This window comes from Orycteropus afer, unplaced genomic scaffold (assembly GCF_000298275.1).
Source record: "Orycteropus afer afer isolate SDZICR_OR568_19922 unplaced genomic scaffold, OryAfe1.0 scaffold00074, whole genome shotgun sequence".
NCBI lineage: Eukaryota > Metazoa > Chordata > Mammalia > Tubulidentata > Orycteropodidae > Orycteropus > Orycteropus afer.
Window position 1 is genome coordinate 9,599,971 of NW_006921661.1, and position 22,597 is coordinate 9,622,567.

Here is a 22,597-nt window from a genome sequence, read left to right on the forward strand (position 1 = left end):
TATAGGTCGATGGATCTATATCTGGGTTCTCAATTCTATTCCATTGGTCTACGTATCTGTCATTAAACCAATACCAGGCAGTTTTGACTACTGTGGCTGTATAGTATGTTTTGAGATCCGGCAATGTGAGAATAAATGCTTTTCGAATGAATGAAAATGAATGTGAGTAAGAGTTGGAGTAATTCCAAGGAGGAGGAGTTGCTGGATTGAGGCAGTCTTGAAGACTTCTTAGAGGAGGTGGCCTTGGAATTTTGAAGGGTGACGTTACGAGAATGGAGAAAGGAGAGCCATTGACTGGATGAGGCCAGAGATCAGCTGGGTATTCAGAGAGATCCATATGGTCAGTTTCTGAAAAGAAGGGTGAGGGTAGCAGGACCAGCACAGGACTGGGAACAAGCAAACTGAAGATTCTATAGTGAGGACTCAGCCCTAGAGGGAACTGCAGGAGGCTGGCTTAGTGCTGAAAACCCAGCTCAGAAAACTTCTCTGCCCCCAGGTCCCAGGCTGAGGAAGGCTTAGTCTCAGAATCTGGGGTGAAGCTGAGGCCAATAGGAAATAAGTGGGCCCACCTTAGAGGGAGAGGGACAAGCAAGGGCAGTGGCCGGGGCGGTTGGCTAATACCCAGTTACCATCGGAAGGTAGAGAAAGCCTTTGCAGGTGGAAGGAACAGCTGGTGCAGGGCATACAGGCAGGGTGTCCTGGGTCTCTGGGGAGAAGACCTAGCATGTCAGTGGAGCATAGATTATGGAGCAGGGAGCACTGGGGTGAGGTTGGAAGGACCACTGCCAGCATCACTTTTCCAGGCCTGCATTTAAAATTCTCGAGTGAGCACCTCTAACTGGCAGATGTGCCCACCTCCCTCTGGGTTCTGCACATCAGGAATGCATGACGTTGATGATACCCCGGGGCTCTGAGAGAGCCACTACCAACAAGTTGGCCATAGCATCTGGTGTCCGTGGGGGCTCTGAGGCCCTGCCATCTGTCTGTGTCCACCTGTCAGGCTGCACAGACCTGGGCGTACAGGGACTTGGGGCCATGGAGGCGTTCTCAGCTGCCACTCCAGCCTGTCTATGATTGTCTGCCTGTCCATCTGTCCACACCTCTGACTTACGGAAGGCAAGATAGAGATGGGCAGTCACAGGCCCTGACATTAGAGAGGCCTAGTCTGAGGCGGGAGGCGGCAAGCATGGAGACTTACATGCAGAAAAGACATAAGCTGAGGCCAGGCCAGGCTCGTGGGCAGGGAGAATGGAGGCCCAAGGTCTGCAGCAGGGTCTGAGGCCATGCTGGATGCCATGGGCCCAGGGACGAGGTTCCTTCAGTCGGCACCTCCCCCATCAGCCCTGCCTCCCTGGCCTTTGGCTGTAAACACAGAGAGAACAAGTTCCGTTTCCCGGGAAATATTTATCTCAGGCCGTGTGGAGAGCGTGTGCACTGGCCTCCACATGTCCTTCCTGTGGGCCAGGGCAGGAGGCAAGGGGGCTTGGCAGCTGTGGGGGACTATCTGTGGGGCAGTGGGCCGGGCACCACCAAGTTCACAAAATCATTTCCCTGACTCTCCTGTTCCTTACTTCCTCCCTGTGGGCCGGACCTCCTCCAGGCTCTTGTCTTCCAGCCTCTGCTCCTGCCTGGCGCCCACACAGGACCGCACTTTGTGGGGTTTTCCTGGCTGTGAACTTTCACAAGCAGATTGCCAGGCTTTTCTTCCAAGGCATCTCTGGGTGGGTTAGAACTCCCAACCTTTCACTTAGCAGCCGAGCCGCTTAACTATTTGCACCACCCAGGGACTCCTTGCTAAGTGAAATTCTCTATCTTCCCAGCTCTCAGCTGGCTTCCTCTGCGAAGCTCCCTAACCCACTAACCCTTTGTCCTCCCCCTCCCTCTCCTCTTCCTCAGGCTCTCAACAGCTTCAAACTGAGCCCCATAGACCAACAGTTGGCTGAGCTTGTCCCCAGCTGTCTTTCAAGCTGCCCTTCAAAGAGTCCCCTCCTGGGAGCATAGGCCTGAGCACACTGGGGGTAGGCAGGCTCCAGAGGTTGCCTCTTCTGCCCATCCCAGTGGGACCAGCACAAGCCCAGGCACATGAGGGATCCAGAGTGATTGAATTTGAGGAGGATGGAAAATCCCATGGGCCCATCCAGAATTCGGGTGGGGGGTGGTCACTAGGTTCCTGTTGGCCAGCTCTTGGGCTTTGGGCTGTGTCTCCCATGCTGGGCTGGAACTGACTGGCCCTGACAACAGGAAATCCTTGAGGGAACAAGCAGTGGTGAGGGCTTGGAGCACAACAACAGGAAACAGCTTTGACATGGGGCAGCAGCTCTGGTGACTGTGCCCAGCAAAGGGGCGGGTGGTGAGCATGTGGGACATGGGGTGATGCTGAGGGTGACACTGAGACACCGGTTGTTGGACGGTGGGTATTCTTCAGAGTGTGTGATACTGAGCTTGTGATGTTGTGTGATGCTATCAAGTATGTGTCCTTAATCATGGGATGCTATATGGGGAGTGAATGAGTCACTGAGTTGTGACACTCAGTGTGTGGCACTATGTGATACCAAGTGTGTGTCACTGAATGTGTGACACTGTGATACTGTGTGATATTGGTTGTGTGATGCTGAGCGATACTGCACATATGACATTACATGTGAGATACTGTCCACCACTAAATGTGTGTCACTGAGTGTGATGATGGGTGCAATGACACCATGAGTGACACCATGAGAATCAAATATGTAAACATGAGCATAAGACACTGCATAATAACAGCTGTGGCACAAGGTTTGTGGCCTCTTGAGTGTCTGGCACTGAGCTGTGGAACCAAGTGTGTGCCCTGAGCGTGCAATAGAGTGAGGCTGAGAGTGCAACCAAGGCTGTGATGTCGAGTCACATCAAGTGCATGAAGAAGAATGTGTGATGCTGGGTGACCCTGGGCCTGACAGTGATGCTGTGTGTAATAAGACAGTGTTACATGTGAGCACATGACACTGTGGATGACATTGTCATGGGAAGACATCGATGGTTTTAGGTAGGGAAGTGACACAGTCTATGGTTTTGAAATATTACATGGGCTGCAGAGTATATGTGAGGGATGAATTAAAAGAGGGCACTTAGAGGAGGTGAACAGACAAGTCGGAGGCTACTGTAGCCATCCAGGCAGGTGATGGTGGTGTCTGAACCAAGGGCTGGCAGAGGAATTGGAGAGAAATGGACAGATTTTGGAGATATTTGGGAGGTAGAAATGGCAGGACTTGATGAGTGAGAGTCAGGGGGTAAGCAAGAAGAAAAAACTGGGAATGGCTTGAAAAAATAAGTAATGGATGATAAATATGTTACTGAGATGTTCCTTCCAACTGGGGGAAGGTCAAGGTCTAGTGGGGCAGAAGGGTGAGCAAGGAGGCAGCAATGAAGAGGCCTGTTTTGGATTTGTGAAGTCCAGCATTCAGGTGGAGATGTCCAACAAGCAGCAGAGACCAAGCTGGGGGTATGTTTGGAAGTCATCAGGCATGGTTGGCTTCTAACGCTGTGGACCTGGCTGGGATGACCTAGGGAGAGAGAGCATAGCAAGAGAAGAGGTGAGCTCTGAGCCCTGAGCCCAGCACACACCATCCTCTAGTGGTCCGGGAGGTGATGAGAAGAGACAGCAGCAGAGACAGAGGAAGAGTGGCCAAGGAGGAGGAGGACAGGAAGGAGAGAGGTTGTGGGAGGAGGGAAGAGGCTGCTGTGTGCCCGAGGGGAATGGGGAGCAGACCCTGGACTGGACCATGTGGGAAAACCAGACTGACAAGAACTGTTGGTAACAGGGCAGGCCTCAAAGCCTGACTGGCCTGGGCCTGATGGTGAGTGAGTGAACAGAAGCTGTAGAACTTGGCTACGAAGGGATACAGAGAAGATGGTGGTGGCCAGAAAGAGGTGAGAGATCCCAGAGATTAGTTTTTTAAAATCATGGAATGTTTTAAACTCACACAATTATAGAGAGAATAATACAACAAATGCTATATATAGCCATTACCCAAATTCAACATTTATCACGATTTGGCCATGTTTGCTTTTTTTCCTCTCCCCCACCCCCCATTTTTCTTAGCAAATTGCAGACATGGTGTTTTTGTTTTGTATTTTTAAGGCTGGAAAGTCCTGGGTGATGCTGGAAAGTGACAGTGTGACACAGAGCACTCATCCTGCCTGGGACAGTGTGACACAGAACCAGTGTGGAACTGTGTATACGACACCATGTGGGGTGACACTGTGGACACTGGGAACATGCGGTGTGACACTGAGGATGGGAGCCACCCTGAGTGAGAGTGACAGTGGTGGTATCACTGTGTATGACCCTATGGTGTGAGACACTCAGTGATATATGACACCATGGACACACTGAAATGATTTTGTGCCACTGAGTATATGGGACACACATTTGAAGGTGATTGTGTCACTATGTGTTGTCCTGGGGTAACAGATGTGGCACAGAGCAAGACAATGAATGGGACAATGACAGTTAAGTACTGTGTGCTGTGGGTGATAGGGGTGTGTGTGGCCCAAGTTGGATCAGCCCTGGCCTCAGCCACTGACCACAAAGGAAGGATGGACATCATAGGTTGGATAGATGGAAACACCCAATGGGGACAGAAACAGTGGCTGGGCCCAGGCATGTGTTGGGGTGAGGGATCCTTTTTCCTCTGAACACCCCAGGAAGGCTTCCTGGAAGCAGCATGGGAGCACTTCAGTGGGGGGCTGTAGGTGCTGAGGAAGAGCTAAGGCTGTGTGTCAGAAATCCTGAGTTAGAATCTAAACTCTGACACTTAGTCATTTTCTCTCTCAATTTCCTGAATTATAAGATGGAGTTGTTGGGAGGTTTACATGAAACAGTGTTTGTAAAATGAACCCAGTACCTGGCACTTGGTAAATGCTCAATAACCTCTTGGAGAGCACTACCCTCCATTCCTATGCTTGGCACCTGGTATCATAGGAGTGTTAGTGGGTACACAGTAGGGACTTATTGAATGAGTGATGTTGTGGTCTCTTATATGCACAGCCCTTCTCTCTCCCTCTCTACCCCTCCCCACACCCTGCAAAGTGTTGTTGGTGGCCCCCTCCTTACTCCTACACCCCTCCTTTCCTGGCTCCTGCTGTCTTCACCTGCTGTCAGCCTCCAGCCCAGGCTCCTGCAGCCTCATTCAATTAGGCCAATGCAATTTATTCAAGAAAAAAACCCCATAATTTGGTTAATCACACCAGCAGGGGATCTGGCCCTGGCGGGAGGGTAGGAATGGGTAGGAGGTCCATACCAACAGTCAAGGGCACAGGGCCTTACTGTGCTTGTCCCTCAGGACCCCCACCCGCTCCCTTGGGCTCCATTCAGGAGCCACCAGAGCCCAAAGGTATACCTATCTCCAGCTACAGAGGCCTGGAGACAGGAGTCTCTGCCCCTCTCCAGACCTCAGTTTCCCAGTCTGACAATGGGAGTTGGGTTGGGGGTCTCTGAGCTTCTGACAAACCTGGCTTTATCTCTGCAGCCTAATCCTGGTCTGTCCCCCTCATGGTTTCTGCAGGGGTTCCTTAGGGAGAAAGGACTGGAGGACAAGTCAGGGAACCTTCCCCAGGGAAGTTAGGAAGAAATGCGGGTCTTCAAAGTCTCATCTGGAACATGTCCACTAAATTCCAGAGCCCTTGGCCCCAGGCTGTGCACCTGGAAGTAGGGGCAGAAAGAAAAGTAGTTGGTCTTTCTTGGTTAATCTGCAGGGCCACTGCCTCCATCCATGCAAGTTGTGTCTTGCATGAGGGCTCAGGTAGAGGGATAGGGGTTGCTGAAATGCAGCTCACCCTCCCTCACCAAGCCTTGCCCCTCGAGGGCTGCATCTGCCCAGAGGTGTGGGGCTGCTTCTTTCTAACTTGCACAAGGGTGGCCCAGCTCCCTGCTGGGAGCCAGTTTAGGCAGTACTTATATGGCTCCGTTGAATCTTCTCAGCAGCTCTGGAAGGAGGGTGCCATTACACAGTTGCAGAAACTGAGCCCAAAAAGATGAAAAGACTTGAAAAGGGGCAGGGCAGGGTTGTGAGTCCAGGTCTGGGAGAGGCTGTAGGGAGGGGATAGGGTGTACAGGGAGGAGAATAAGTTCCCCCATGTGCATAGACCAGCACTCCCAGCCATGTACTCTCATTCACACATCTGGAGGCACCCGTGTACTCACAGTCCTTTGGACCTCCACATGCTCGCTGCGCACGCTCAGGCCCACAGAGCCATTGATAGCCCCAATCCCACATGCATGGACACAGCTGCTAACGGTCACCCACACCTGCAGATGGCTCACACACAAGTAAGGATGCAAAGGGACTCACACACACACTCACACACATGTTCCCACAGAATCACAGACCCATATTTAGCCAATCCTCCTAGTGACCCAAGGGACATACTCTGCTAAGGTCCTATGGTAGGCCATAGGGACATACCATTATGGACAGCTAATGGGCAGGCTACACATGTGCTGCAGTTACTAGCAAAGTGGGAGCTTCCTGCAGTGAGAGAAAAGGTTGGTTTGATGAATGCATCCAGAATTTTGCAATCAGAAAAGCTACGCAAAAGCCATTTAATTTTCCTGTCAAAAGATAAACTTTATTTTGAATTGCACATGGGGTCTGGTGGAAGAAGGGCAACATCATCATCTTTTCAGGGCTTTGGACCCCAAAAGGAGCTGCACGGATTCACAGACGCACATCCCTAGAGATCGTGAAGGCGTCTATGTTTACCCAGCCCTGGGCTGTATGTGTGTGTGTGTACACACGTGGTGGCTCCCGGATCTTTCGGATATGAGGAGGGAGAGTAGAAGTTCCACAGACTCCGGATGTTTGTTCTCTGGCTTCCTGGGACCTCCAAAGGCAAATAACTTTGGATGCCAGCCTGCCTGTCCGGGTGCGGTGTGTGGGGTGGGGGGCTGTGTAAGGAGCTAGCCCAGCTGACTGAACCCTTCGTACTGATGTAGGTGACCTGTGGGCCCATCACTTCCCTGCTCTGGGGCTGGATTCTGCCTTCTGCAAAGTGGAGGCAGGGAAGAGGTGAGGCTGGATGGGCTTTCCCCTGGAGACTGCAAGTGAGAATCAGAGAGACACAGGGCCCAGGATCCAGAAGAGAAAACCAAAGCTGGGAAGGGGAGGTGGTGGGGACTTAGAGGGTCTAGTGTTCAGGGCAGGGTGTGGGTCTCCAGAGTCTGCAATGTCTCCCCACAATTTTCTTCTTCAGAGGAGGCTGTCCCTCAGTGCCTCACATCTGAGCTGGACCTCTGCCATCCAGCCCCTTGTTCAATCTGCAGAGGGGAGCATGAGAAGGAAGAGGTAGGGATGGATGTCCAGCGGACACATGAAGGATAAGACCAGGGAGCAGAACTGAGCTGCAGAGGGAAGGGCATGACAGCAGGCCTGGACTTACAGGAGGACTGGACCAGGGCTGGGCTGGAGGACAACTGAGGAAAAGAGAGGACATCCAGGTGCAGGAAACGGCAGGAGCAAAGGCCTGGAGGAGGAGTGGGATGAAGAGGGTAGAAGAATGAGGCTGGAGCGTTGGGAGCTGGCCAGAGCCCAAAGAGCCTGGCTCTGGGGTTGCTAGGAACAGCAGTGGCCCCTTTGTGAGCATGTCCTCTGCTCAGGCTCTGTGCTGAGCGCTTTACAAACAGTTTCCAACAAGCCTGTGATCTCGGAGCCTATCCAAGGGGTGGAGGAGCTGTGGACATTTTATACAAGGGAGGGATACAGTCAGAATTGACGTTTCAAAAACAACTGCAGGTGGGAGTGGGGGCAACTCAGAGAGGCCCTTGCCTTCACTATGGGAATGTTGTGGGCGGGAGCTCAGAGACAGGGGGATGCCTGAGGTGAACCCTGCCCAGAATATGCCTCACCCCAACCCCGAATAAAGATGGGCTATTTTTAGAAACAATAAAAATGTTCATGCATTCCTGCAGCTGGGGAGAGGGAGGGGGAGCCAGCAGCCAGCACGGAGGGGGAAGGTGGACCCCACCCCTTCCCCTTCTCTGGTTTTGTCTTCTGGGTGTTCCCCTTATGGGCTGGGAGGCTTTCTCAGCACGGCCAGCCCTGCTTCCCCAGTCCCTGTCCCTAGGGTCTCTCCGGTCTCTCCTGTCTGTTTTTCTGTCTCTGAGTCAGCCCTTGTCTCTGTTTGTTTCTCATACTTCGTCCCCTCTGCTCCGCCCCCCCCCACCCCCGGGATTTGGGGAACAGCTGTATGGGCCAGGCCCTGAGGATAGAGCCAAATACAGTCATGGGACAAAGCGGGATGTGAGGCTGTCCCAGACATGCCAGAGAAGAACAGACTGACAGCAAAAGAGACAGACACAGAGGACCCAGGCAGACTGAGAGAGACTGGGGAACAAAGACAGCTCAGGATAGAGTCAGGGAGAGCCCCAAGGAAGGTGTCAACTGCAGCCACTCTGTGCCCAGCTTGCCTGCCTTGTCCCTGGGGACACCAGGCATTCCAAGTCTCCACCCTCCCTCTGCTCCAGCCACCCCCTCCCTATCTGGCCCTTCCTCCCCTCTGCAGGCTGCACTAACCCTATACCAGGCCAGTCAATTTCACAGTTACATCCCACTGTGGGCCCAGTGTCTGGCACAAGAGCTAGGGCAGGAGTAAAAGTGGCCCTGTCCCTGGCCTGAAAGAAGAGACTTAGTCTACCCTACTTCTAAAAGGGGCTCAGCCCAACCCATGGCCAAGGCAATTAAAGGGAATTAAAACCAAACAGTGCTCAAGAGGGAGGTGGCTTACCATTGCCCCAAGGACTCTGGGCTGGGGCAAGAGCCTCCTAGTTCCTGGTAAGACCCTGGACAAGTCTTGCCTTGCCTCCTCTGGGCCTTAGTCTATCCCTGTCAAGCTGAGGATTGAGGCCTGGAGCCCGGCAGATTCTGGTCCTGTGCAGATTCTCAGGAGGCCAGGGAGGATGGCAAGTGACCCAGGAAGGCTTCCTGGAGGAGGTGGCTTCACTCACAAAAGAAGGTGGCAGTGACAGTGCTCCTCTGGGGAAGAGACCCCTACCTCCTGATGTGCTGTCCTCAGCCACACCTGCACTGGGAGGTAATCCTGAAGCACATAGGACCTCCTGGCCTGTGGAGATAACTAGGAAAAGCTCTCAGGCTTTTTCTCTGAGACATTCACTGTGTGGAAGATTCTGAGAGGTCTCAGCTGTTTCCCCTGCTAGGAGGCCTCCAATGGTCATGGAGTCCACCCTTCTGCCCCTTGATTGCAGCTACCCGTCACAGCCCAACAGCAGTAGGCATGCAGGAGGCTGGGTGATGCTGGGGACCCAGAGAACAATCTCTGCCCTCTAAGAACTCCCAGTCTGATGTGGGAACAGATGAGAAATACTGGCAATGCATTGACACATGGAGGGAAGCACAGGGCCTATGAAGGCCACAGGTGGAAGAGACAGATTTGCCTGGGAGAGGTGGCAACAACAAAATCTTCCTGCAGGGAAGCCAGAAGTGAGGTCATCCACCCATCCGTCCACCCACCTACCATCCATCCATGCATCCATCCATTCATCCACCCACCCATTTATCCATCCACCCATCCATCCATCCATTCATTTATCTACCCAGTCTTCCTTTGGCTATTATTTCCCAAGGGACATAAACTCTCTTTTCTGACCCTGGCCAGTCAAGGTCACTTAACTCCATCCTTCTCTCTGCCTGGACCACTGTGCCTGCCTTTCAGAGGCTCCTAGATTTGCTTTGTCCATCTCCTAACCTCTACTACAAAGGCCATGTGGGGGAGTGAGACTGAGGGGGGTTTATTATAAATATTCAGGGTCATGGAACCCAGAGTTTGGGGCCAACCAAGATTACTTTTCTCCAGGGACATAGACTGCTTAGGAGGGCCCCAGTCCTCGGGGACAGGGAACGCGCCATTTCCCTTCTCCTGCCCAGGTTTCTCTCTTATAGCATGGCTCTGATTTACAGTGAGCTTCCTTCTGCTTCCTTCTGACTCCTGCATTGTGCTTAACTCTTCCCTCTTGGGCTCCAGGCCAGGACTATGAGAAGACTAGAGGCACCAGGTGACCAAGATGATTGGGACAGCAGTGTTGTTGGTGGTGCTGGTGATGTGCTTGGGAGGAAGGCTGTGGCATCAAGAGGACTGTGGGTGGTAGTGATGGGAGCCACCGTGGTTTCTGCCATATTGAGGAGGCAGCTAAAAGTGGGGAGGAGGCAGAGAGAAGCCTTGAGCCTGTTCGTCTCCCCTTGATCTGCTGTCTGTCACTCAGAGCCATTTCCCCCTTCCCTACACTCAGCTCTTGCTTCCCTGCCTTTGCCCACTCTGGCTGTATCCATATCCCCTCCTTTTCCTGACTCCAGACCCTGTGCTCAGGATTGAGGGGATCCGCTGAGTCAGGTCCTTGGAGACTTCCTGCCTTCCCTCTTCTTCCTCCCCACTCTATCCATCTACCTCCAAACCTAGCTCTTGAGGAATCTGAGGGGCCTGGGACAATTGGGAGGGCTTCCTGGATGGGTCAGGAGCTAGAGTGGAAGCTGAGACTGGCTTAGAAGAGGTGAGGGCCCTGGGAGGATCTGGTGGTGAATATGGAAGGGCAAGGCCAACAGTGTGGGGTCACACTCATCAGGAACAGGGACACCCTGGGACGCTCCAGGACTGGGCTCAGGTGTATTCTACAGTGCACGTGTCTCCAGTGTGGCTCAGAGGCTGGAGACGCGGCCCTGTTGGAGTAACAACTGAAGCCAGAGTCTGCGAAGGATGGGGAGAAGGGAGAAGGAGGGACGGAAGGAGGAAGGAGGAAGAAGGAGAGAAAGGGAGGGGGAAGGAGGAGGCTCTGACAGGCCCTTCCTTTGATCTGGGCTTCTGAGCTGCCAGTTGTCCCTTCCTAGGCTCTTGTTCTGGGTTTCCCATTGCCCTGTTTCAGTTTCTCCCTTCAGCACTCCCAGCCTCTTCCCTCCATAGGGAGCCCGCACAGGAATGGACTTGCCGCTGGAGGAATGGGCTCACCTCTGCTGCTTGTCAGCTGTTCTCCACTGAGCAAGTCCCCTCCTCTCTGATCCTTAGCCTCCTCACCTAGAAAATGAGGTAACCCAAACAGGTACCTCCCAGAGCTTATAAGAGGATTAGATAGGGGGTAAGTCAGTGTTTCTCAAAGTGTGGTCCCCAGGCCAGCAGTATCAGCAGCACCTAGGAATGTGTTAGAAATGAAAATTCCTGGGCCCTACTCTACTTCCGTAGTGATACTGCCTCGGAAACCCAAGGAGGGGTCGCTATGAGTTGGGGCTGACTCGATGGCAAATAACAACAACAACAACTCTTCCATATTCCATATTTCAGACCTACTGTATTAGAAACAGGGAGCTCTGGTAGCATAGTGGCTAAAGCACTTGACTGCTAACCAGAAGGCTGGTGGTTCAAACCCACCAGCCAACTCCTCAGAAGTAAGGTTGGGCAATCCTACTTCTGTAGTGATACTGCCTTGGAAACCCAAGGAGGGGTCGCTATGAGTTGGGGCCGACTCGACGGCACATAACAACAACAACAACAACGTATTAGAAACAAGGAGCTCTGGTGGCACAATGGTTAAGGCACTTGGCTGCTAACCAAAAGGTTGGTGGTTCGAAATCACCAGCTGCTCTGTGGGAGAAAGATGAGGCAGTCTGCTTCTGTAAAGATTTACAGCTTTGGAAACCCTATGGGGCAGATCTACTCTGTCCTAAAAGGTCACTATGAGTTGGAGTCCACTCAGTGGCAGTGGATTTGTTTGGTTTTGTATTAGAAACTCAAGTGATGGATCCCAGCAGTCTAATCTAACAAGCCCTCCAGGTGATATGGTGCACATTAGAATTTGAGAACCACTGGTGTTTGAGAAATGTGTGTTCCTTCCCCAAAGCCTGATGCCCACTCAGCAGGGCTCCCTCTGCACTGACTGTTGAGTCAGTATCTGTGGCCTGGGGCTCCGTCCTGCTTCCTTTTCCAGACCAGGGTGCTAAGCCTCTTCCCTCAATTTCTCCTGCCCCAAGTCCAGCCAGCCTTACTGAGGGGAGGTCTGGGGTGCAGGATCTTTGCATTCCCTGGCAGCTGTTCTCTGAATATTTAAGACTCCAGTGTCTGCTGGAAGTGGCTTCTTGGGCAGGTGGCAAGCAGTGGGCAGTGGGGAGGATGGGAGGAAGGGCACCCTGGTCTTGCTTCCTTAGTGTCTCCTGTTGTGCTGGGCTGGACATGCTGTGAGGGCAGGAATCACAGACTAAGCTTAGGATGCTAGCGGTCAGGCTGGGGTCTGAGGACCCAACTATAGGAAGTTTCTCTAGTCTGTACCTCCAAGAGGCCTCCTTTGGGGAAGTTCTGTCACTCACCCAGACTGAGCAGCTGTGCAATTAGTGCCAGACCCATGCTGGGCACAGAGTTGGTTAGATTCATCTTTGCCCTTGAAGGACCCTGTTCTCTGGGAAGATAGGAGCTTGGGTCTATTGCTCAAAAGAACGTAAGGCAGGATACAAAAGAAGTATAGAAAGCACATGCCTGGTACCTCCAGCTTCTCCCACCCCAGCTACCTTCTTGTGTTCCCCATTCTAGTGGGTGCCCATTTGGGTTAGGTCCTTACTCCCCACATTCTCATGGTGACTACTTGGAGGGTCTGGGAGGAGTGGGCAGGAGAGACAGGAGCTGGTATGAGCTGGAAATGTGGGGGAAGCGAGAGATGGTGAGTAGGAGGAGACACCATCTGAAAGGAAGAGAGAGGATGCGGAGGTGGGAAAAGATGCAGAGGCTCATGGAGACAAGACAGGAGAGCTGCCTGTGGTGGAGAGATGGACACTGGCTGGGGGGCAAGGAGAGAAGGAGAAACAGTGAGAGAGAGAGGAAACACCCAGAAAGAAGGAAAGCGGGGTAGAGAGGGAGAGGAGTTCCAGGGTCCTGGAGTATCTTGAAGGACTCCTTTCCTTTAGAGAAAGAGACATCAAGGCCCAGAGAGAGAGGACCCCCCACCCCAGACCACACAGGTGACTTAGCGGGAAGGGTGGGTGAATAACTGTGAATGGCCAGTCCCAGGAGCATAGCTTGAGACTTGGGAGGTACTTGACTGTTAGGAAAACGTTATTACCTTCTAGTCCACTGCAAGGGTCACCAAGGGATGTCACTCCAGAGAGGGAGGGCTGGAGTCTAGCTACTAGGCAGGGAAGAGCGATAGGAAAGGTTGTGGAGGTGGGAGAAGACATAGAGCCTCAAGGAAATGACACAGGAGAGTGGCTTGTTACATACATGCCCCTCCAGGAGAGATAAGGCCACTGCTGATTTCATGTATACTTGGACTTTAAGAAGGAGCTAGAAGTTTAGTCCAGATGCTCTCCTGTTCCCAAACTGGTGCAGAAATGCTGATGTAGCTTCATGCTCAGCCCCAGCCCTAGCTCCAGAGGAGTCCTGACTCGGAACAGGGTTCCATTTCTTGGTCCTAGGGCAAGTTGGTGCAGTGCCTAAGGCATTTATTTGACTGCTAACCAGAAGTTTGGCAGTTCAAACCCACCAACCATTCCATGGAAGGAAGATGGGGCAATTGACTTCTGTAAAGATTTACTGCCTTGGAAACCCAATGGAGGTCCCTTAGAGTTGGAACCGACTCTATGGCAATGGGTTTTGTGTTTTTGACTTTTGGGACAAAGAGGAGTGTGGGGAGTGGCGCTGTCTGTGGTGCTGGCTGCCCCTACCTCCACCTGCAGACCTCGCAGGTAGGGGCCTGGGGGAGAACAAGAAACTTCATCCATCCATCTATCTATTCATCCATCCATCCTTTTTAAATTAAACCAGAACACCATAGGACTATATCCTGCAGAGCTGGAAGGACTCATTCTTACTAAGGAGGAAACCAAGGCTCAGAAGAGGAAAGGGGCCTGTTTAAGCCCACACAGAGCATCTGTAGACAGTCTGGAACTGGGACTGGAAATTGTTGCTTGTTTCTACACACCACAAGTTCTCCCCTGGGGTCTGGGAAATTGTCTGGTTGTTACGCTGATATTTATACTGATGTTAGTTCAAAAAAGCTGCAAGAGCAGGAAATGTGACCTTCTTCCCCCACTCCATGCATGGGCTATGCATGTGTATGTAAGTGTGTACTTGTGTGTGCACTGGATATATAGTCGCATTTTTATCTGTGTGTGTGTGCATGTTTGTGTGAGGTGTGTGCATATATGAATGAGCAGAGGTGTGTACATGGCAGTGTGTGTATATGTGACATTTGTAGATATACATGCAACTTGGTGTGGCTATATTTGTATTTTTCCTTTCTTCTTTTTAAGATTTTTGGGACTCTAGACCCTGACTTGAGCCTCATTTCCCACTTGATCCTTTGATTTGGGAATTTCTCCACTCCCCACCCACTGGTTCTCTTCTCCTTTCCCAGAGGCAGCCATTTCCCTCTCTTAGCCCCCACCTACTGAGCTTTGTTTGGAATTTGAGCTATTCCTTCCGTGAGTTGATGAAGCTTAGGTGGATCTGGAGAGGGTTTATGGAGCAGGTGCCATTTGAGCCTCGAAGGCCTTTTTGAATGTGAGATATGAAGTGGCCCTTTGTAGCTGCAGTTCCTGCAACCAGCATCCCCCTTTCCTAGGGTAGGGTGGGCAGAATTAGGTGGTGGGTGGACAGAAGGACTCGAGGCAGAAAGCTCTGGGCTTCATCAGCCATGTCTGCATCAAACCAGCTCTGGCCAAGGACATGAAGGCTCATCTTTGTTACTGCTCCAACGCTCCTCAACTTTCCTTTCTCACTCCCCCCTCCCTGCCATTACCCTGGCCTGGCCTGAGGAGTCACAGAAAAGTGAGCAATCAGAACAAAGGCCAGACAGATACCCACCAATTCCAGTAAAGGACAGGTCAGGGCATCCCCCAATTAAAGCAAAGGACAGGTTGAGGAGCCCACCAATCAGAAGAAAGGACAGACTGTTCCAGCCCTCTGGGGAGGGAGCTGGGGGAAGGATACAGGGCAGGAACCAGACTGGGGCTAGAGAGCCAGACACTTGGGTTCTGGACCTGGCTCTGGTCTAACTGACTGGCTGGCCACAGACACCCATCACTCTTGGTGCCTAAGTTTCTCCATCTGTCAAATGGGGAGACTTAGTTGTCCCAAGCCTGTCACTTTGAAAATCCCCCCCACACACACACACACACATTAAAACTCACTCCATCACTGCCTTGGTCTCTCTTCCCCCAAATTCCACATCACACACATATTAGACTCCACAAAAGGTAAGGGCCTTTCAGAGGTCAGCTTGGGAACCCCTGTGCCTCCAGGATTGACCTAAATCAGCACCACCTTTTGGGCCCCTACTCTTGGAGCCTCAGCCTCAGGGTCCTGGGTCTGACAGGCTTTATTTTGGGATTCTCTGGGGCATTGGTTCTTCCTTCTTTAGTCTGAAGAACTGACATTTGAGGGTTCATGCTAGCATATGTATATACAGGTGTGTGCAGGTGTGACTCCAGCCTTTGCCCCTGAACCCACAAGGAGAGAGCTACACCCATGAGAACCTGTGAGTGTGTGTGCCTTGTGGTTGTCTGAAGGCATGCTGGGGTGTTTCTGCAAGGATATGGGAGTTTATGGCTGTGTGGCTGGGTATGTGCAGCACAGAGGGTATGTAAACTGGGGTGAGAAGTTCCTAAGAGTCAAAGAACAAGGGCTCCAATGTGATGATTGTGTTATTTAGAATCAACAGCTTCTTCTGTCCAAAGGCAGAGACTGCTTGCTCCCTATGACCAAGATATGTTTTCACATCTTGAGCAGTGGGGTGGATCAGAGGGAGGCTGAGAGTTGGGGAGAACAATGCTGAGTGAGCCTTCAGGGAGAAAGCCTACTGCTGCCCCCTCTCCTGGCAACATAGGAGTGGGTGGGGATGGGGGAGGAAACTGCAGCCAAGAAGTGAATTTCACCCACGGATGAAATCTGGAGCTGCAGCCTCTTGGACAAATGGGCACTCTGCCCATCCTTGTACCTCCTTAGGGATGGGGAGCTCCCTCTCTCCCTCTTTCCTGGTGGCCTCTGCCTTTGTAGCATGGTTCTGCCTGGAAGAAGATACTTCACCCTACCAGGGTGAAGCCAGCCTCCTGTGGAATCCTATGGGTCCTCAGGCTGTCCCTGGGCCCACAGAGCCCAGTCTCCCTGCCCAGGAGAATCTGAGAGACTCGAATTAGAGATAGACTCCTGAGTCTCCTCTATTTTAGGCTGGGCATTCCCAGGTTCCTCAGCCTTAGTCACAAGCAGGACTTGGTTTTCATACACCCCTTACATGAGTCACCTCCTCTGGATGCATGTCATTTTATCCTCCCCTAGGACAGTGCACTGGGGAGGGTCTGACCAGCCTAGAGAAGCAGGTGGAAGGGGGGGGACCATCATTCTTCCTTATTTGAGCTAACAAATCTCTACTGATCTACTGATATGGCCTGAAATTTCAGCATTTTCCCTTTTTACCAGTCATGCTTATACTGTGGGCTTGTGCAGAGCTGTGGTCCACTAAGTTTCTTGACCACATGTCATTGTCACATGTCAAGTGAAAACAAGTCATATCTCCTTCATCCTATAGTCAGTCACTTTGCTTTTTGAACACAAATCCGGCCATCTACAGGGAAGACACCAGACAGGACTTCCAAGGGCTAGGGGAGGGCACAGCTGAGTGGACAGCATGAGTCATGATCCTGCCTTGGCTCTGGATCCTCTATTGCGTTACCTTTCTCTTTGATCCCTGTGGCTCTGGCCAGATTAATAGAGCGAGAAGCAGAGACCTTTGTTGTCTCTGTTCCGGCCCTCCAAGGACGAGGCCTGTTCCTGGGAGGGAAAGCTGTGAGGTGGTCAAGGCTGACTTCTCCTTCCTCTCCCATGTTGCCAGGGCTGGTCCGGCCATATTTCTCCCACCTTGGGGGCACATGCGCCCCTTGGTTTCTTGCTACTCTCAGCCCCTCACTAGGTTGAAAAATGAGATGAGGTGAGACCTCTCCCTTCTGGGGAAAGCTGGGACCCCATGTCAGCAAACATTCAACCAAGCACCTACTCTATACTGGACACTCCATGAGGCACTCTTATTGCTCAGTTTCATCTTGTCTACATGCCAGCTGTTGAGGGGATGGCCACCATCATCCCCAATTTACAAATAAGACTGAGGTTCGGTGACTCCCAAGACATGCATGGCTAATAAATAGTGGAGATAGGACTTGACGACAGTGTGTTTGGTTTGGTTTAGTTTTTAGGATTCTTTTTTTTTTTTTTCCTTTGGTTTGCTATCTTTGTTTTGGGAGCTCTGGTAGCATAGTGCCTAAGGCACTTGACTGCTAACCAGAAGGCTGGTGGTTCAAACCTACCAGCTACTCCTCAGAAGGAAGATGGGGCAATCTACTTCTGTAGTGATACTGCCTCGGAAACCCAAGGAGGGGTCGCTATGAGTCGGGTCCAACTCGACGGCACATAACAACAACAACACCACCTTTGTTTTAACGTGGAGATGTGTTCTTTTTCTTACCATGCCAATATTTGTCCTTGATTAGAGGACAAGACACTTCGGGTCAAGTACAGGCTTGCCCTCTTGACTCACTGTGAGGCCTTTGCTAAGTCCCTAGCCCCTCTTAGAGCTTCAGTTTCCCCATCTATAAAATGAAGGGACTGGAATAAAAGATGCTTGTCCAGCTTAGATATTCTGTGGCCTTGAGACTAATTCTGGGATCCTAAGACCACAGTATTTGAGTATCTGGAAGGCTCAGTCTCTGGGTCTAAGCTGTGGGGTTCATACTCACACCCCTCTAGGTGGATGGGGCTGCCCTGGGGTTCCCTGGTCTGCCTGGTGATGCCCCTCACTGCCCTTTTCTCTCTTCCAGGATGTTTTGCTGAGCCTAGGCTCCATCATCGACATTGCAGGCCTGCAACGGGCTGTCAAGGAGGCCTTCTCAGCTGTGCTCCCCAGAGTGGTAGGTGCTCAGTTTGCCTCACACTTGCCCATCCTTCAGACAAACCTTGCCTGGCCCTGTGTTGGGCTTCCCATTGGGCTGAGGAAGAAGGAAGAGACAGTGTCCTTGCCCAAAGGAATCGAATAGGGAAGTAAAGGGTTTGAGTGGATAATCAGAGAGGAGGAGGAGGAATTAAGCTAAGCTCCAGAGAATGAATTTATACAGAAATCCTGAAATATCTTGGCCAGAGGGGCCTTAGAGTTTAACTGGAAATATCATGTCTTAGAAGTGGAAGTGATTCACCTAGGATAAAACAGCTGAGACAAGGTAGCATCAGGTGGGATTTGGAATCTGTGCAGCAGGAGGGGTTGAGGGTAGACATGTAGAAGAACTTCCTGTATGAAGGTCTAGAACATGCTGGAGTGGGACTTAACCTTGATGACTGAGTTTGTACTGGGTTAAAATGGTCTGTCTGGAGATAGGAGGCTGGACAAGATGACCCTAGAAACTTTTAAACTTCTCTTTGGAAGAGGTCACAACACTTTGGGGGAGGTCACAGGTTTGGGGCTGATGGAGGATGGTGATCATTGTTGCCTGGGTCCAGAGAGCCTAGGTGGGGGTCTGTGACCCCGCTTTCAGCTGCCCCAGGCCATTTCCCACTCTGACTCCACTAGACACTGTTCATCCTTTAGGTAGGAGGATGGATAAACTGGCCTTCAAGGCCCAAAGCATCAAGGTCTCAGTTGTGCCAGACAGATGAAGCAGGGGACTATGGGAGCTGGGCAGGGATGGGGGTTGATCTAGCTTAAGGGACATGGAAGACTTCTCAGAGGAGGAGACTCCCATATTGAGTCCCTGTGGCGTGGAATCCTCTCTTCTACTCTGTACACGAGCTAAGGGCAGCCTCCCCTCCAGGAAACATACCCAATTCAGAATGTGACCCCCTCCCCTAAGAGGCCCATTGTCCCTGGATCTGCTTGAGGGATGAACCACCAGAGGCCCAGAGAGGGAGGGTGCTTCCCCCAAGGTCACACAGCATGACAGAGACAAATGGGGCTTGGCGCCTAAGCACCCCTATTCTATCTCACCAATTCTGCCTTCCCTAAAATCTCCTAGAAGTTCAGAGCCCAAGAGGAGGGCTAATGAGCGCGCTTTATTGAGCGTGAAATTGGTAGGAAGTGGGTGGTGTGTTGACACCCAAAAATAAATCCTCCTGGAGAGGGTTGAGACTGAGCCAACATCTGGCCTAAGGTAGAGGCACATCTGGAAAGGGATGGTGGAGAGACTGGCAAGTCAGTGTCCATAGGGCTGCCCGTGGCCCCTCCCTGGCTACTGAGGCTACCCTGGGAGGAGGAAGGAGGAGGTAACTGGCTTCATAGCACAGATGCCCTGTGTTGGATTAATTGTCCTCCAGAGTCTGGGGGCTGGAAAGACAGCTGTGGTTGAGGCAACTGGGTTCAAAGGACAGTAGGAAATGTCTAGCCTGACTCACCCCAGAGACCTGAAGGACCTAATGAAGCCCTGACCATTAGGAGCCCTGGCTTGATTGCAAGGAAGGCTTCAGCCCTCTGGCAGGTGCAGGAGCTGAAGGGTTTGCTCAGCCTCCGAGGAGGGCCAGAGAGCTGGGGATCTTCTCAGCCCTCAGGGAAGGATGGGCAGATGGGGGTGTCTACTCAACTCCCAGGGAGGGTGGGGAAGAGTGGGAGGGGTCTTCCTGCCCCCCAGGGAGGGCTGGGGAGCTGGCACCTGGCTTCCTCATCAGCACCCATTGTGGCAAGCAGCCTCAAATACAGATGGTGCTGATGTGTCTGAAATGGTTCCCTCCCTCTCTCCAATAAACTCAGCTAATTTTAACACAGAAGGCCGAGAGTGAGGGAGTGGGAGACAGAAGGACATTCCGGAAGTGAGGATCTGTGATCCCCATCTCCCCCATCTCTCTGTGGATTATCCACCCCTCTTTACCAAAAGTACTCCTGGGTGGTCTCTTAACCTTTTGGGTCAAATCCCTCAGGCCCCTCCCAGGCTGCTCGCAGGGTCAGGTGACAACAAGGAAGCTGGATGTAGATGAGGAGTGGGCAGACTCCTTCCACTGATTCCTTTACCCCTAACTCCCCACCTTGACTTTTATCCCAGGAAGACAAAAGGGACTCCAGACCTCGCCTGTGTTTGCTCCTCACCTCCCTCAGGCCCTCTCATTTTCACCCCACTCCATGAAGCCTTGCTCAGTGTCTCTGGGAATAGAGGCCACACACCTCTTGGAGATTACTGGGGCTCCCAGGGCAGCAGGAGATGCTGGCTGCATTGTGGACTCTCGAAGTCACTAAAGGAAACCGCTTCTGAGAATTCCACCCACCTCTAATGTCACCTTCAACTGAAGCTCTCCCTCACACTCTCAGCAGGGAGGAGAACCCCCCTCTGTCCTCTTATCCCTCACCCCCCATCCCAAGCCCCTTTCAGATACTTGGTTGGGCATGTAGATGCCTTCCTCACTGGGACGCATTCCTCCAGACAGGGACTGGTGTCTCCACCTTGCCCAGTCAGACACAGCGTCAGCAGTGGAGATGCTCAGCACAGCTGTACTCAACGGGGCATGACTGTGGATTCCTAAGGGTAGCACATCTTGCTTGGAGGGAATGTGGATTTTGGCCTGTGGGTCAGTAAGGGGAACTGCTTCTGTCAAGACATGGTCCAGAACTGAGGCTGAGCCTGCTCTGGGCCCTTAGGGAGGGAAGATTGACTAGCCAAAGACTTGATGAGCTCCGAGCACAGCTTTGATCCCACTCTGGGGACCAGTCGTTCCAAAATACAAATCTGTTCATGTCTCTCCCGGCTCCCAGCCTGTCAGCAGTCCCATCATCTTTCCCCAGCTCAGTTTACAAGACCCTTCCAGCTCAAGCCCTGTTGATCCCCAGCCTGCCGCCTGCACGCCGCCCCTGCCCCCATCAGTTCCAGAAATGGTCCTGACCTTTCCAGCTCTGAAGCTACACACATGATGATTGGCCTAGAAACCCTCCTTCTGTACCTGGCCCCCTGCCTGAATGTTTCTATTTCCCACCCCATTTGCAGCTTAAAGACCACTTCCTCCAGGAAGCCCTCCTGGGCCTCCACCCAAGGATGGGTGTAGTACCCCGGCTCAGGCTCAGGTCACGGGTGTGTGGTTTCTTGTGACTGTTTCCTTGTACGGAAGAGATAAGCTTCTGGGAGCATTCTGAGCCCCTCTTGAAGTATTGGCCCAGAGTAGCTGTTTGGTTATTAGTTGCTGAATGCCTGAGACTGGAGCCACAGTGGGGAATTATCCTGGGTGGGTTGTATGTCTGCCCATCAGCCCTTCAAACCCTTTCCTCACCTTGGATTTGGGGTAATAGGTAAGGAAAGTCAGCGGGTTCCTGGATCACTGCCTTCCAAAACCACTTCCAAGAGGAGAGGGGGAGGTGTTCTGTCCAGGAGGTGTTTTCCACCTGGTCTGCATGTTAGAACCACCTGGGGAGTAAGAACAAGCAAGTGAAAAAAAACAAATGCAGCAGCCGCACTCCCGGAGGGTCTGGTGACCTTGCTACACAGACACCTGTGTCAGGCTGGGATGGTCTCTCTGCAGGGTCTCATGAGTGCCTTCCATCCTAGGAGACCGTCTACACCTACCTGCTGGACAAGGAGTCCAGGCTGGTGTGTGAGGACCCTCCACATGAGCTGCTTCAGGAGGGAAATGTCCGGTAAGTCATTGTCCTCATCCCTATTATCCTCCTGAATGGTCAGGGGTTCTCAGGGCTGGGGCACCTTACATGGTTATCTGTTCTGACCTTCTCCATCCAGCCTTGACCCCCAGCATAGGAGAGGGAAGCAATGTCTTCTCTCATGTTGGGGAAGTGGACAGGCACAGAGAAAGTGCCAAGTAGTAGGCTTTCTCCTCACAGTGCTTCTAAATTGCTGTGGCCTCTTCCCCAGAGCAGAGTCTCAGAATGTTGGAGGTACAGTGTTTATCAGTTAGAATCCAGCAAGCTCTGAGAACTGCCTGTGATGCTTGATTCAGAATCACAGAGTGCTGGACCTGCAGGAGCCCGCAGTGTCAGCATCCCTGTGTCTGAGAACAGGGAAATCAAAGGCTGTATCCTGCAGTGGAGGGAGCTCTGGTGGTGTAGTGCCTAAGGCATTTGACTGCTAACCAGAAGGCTGGTGGTTCAAACCCACCAGCCACTCTTCGAAAGGAAGGTTGGGCAATCTACTTCTGTAGTGATACCGCCTCGGAAACCCAAGATTGGGGTCGCTGTGAGTCGGATGCGACTCAATGGCAGTGCGGTTTTTTTTTTTTTTAATCTTTCTGTGGGTTCTGGGGCCTGACTTCCTGGGTTCAAGTCCCAGCTCCCTGTTTAGTAGCTATCTAACCTTGGGCAAGTCCCTCAACTTCTCTGTTGCTTAGTTTTCTTGTTTGTAAAATGGTGATAATAATAATACCTATTTCATAGGTTTGTCGGAAGCATTAAATGAGTTAACACTTAGAGTGCTTAAAACCAAACCTGATGCATAACCAATGCTATCTAAGTGTTTGGTAGGCACCCTGGCTTGACAGTGGTTAAGGGCTTGGCTGCTAACTACAAGATTGGCTAGGCTAGCGTAGCATAGCACTCCATGGGAGAAAAACCTGGGGATCTGCTCCCATAAAGATTCAAACCCAAAACCCAACCTATTTTCATGAGTCAATTCTG

General features: G+C 52.0%; 1 protein-coding gene across 1 annotated transcript in view; it reads left to right on the top strand.

Annotated features, from left to right (window-relative positions):
- The window catches only part of PDE2A (phosphodiesterase 2A), a 111,899-nt gene that overhangs the window by 58,833 nt on the left and 30,469 nt on the right, over positions 1–22,597 (top strand). The window contains exons 3-4 of the mRNA XM_007940973.2: positions 17,829–17,918; positions 21,519–21,607. Of these exons, the coding sequence (XP_007939164.1) occupies positions 17,829–17,918; positions 21,519–21,607 (179 nt within the window). The remainder of the gene's footprint in view (positions 1–17,828; positions 17,919–21,518; positions 21,608–22,597) is intronic.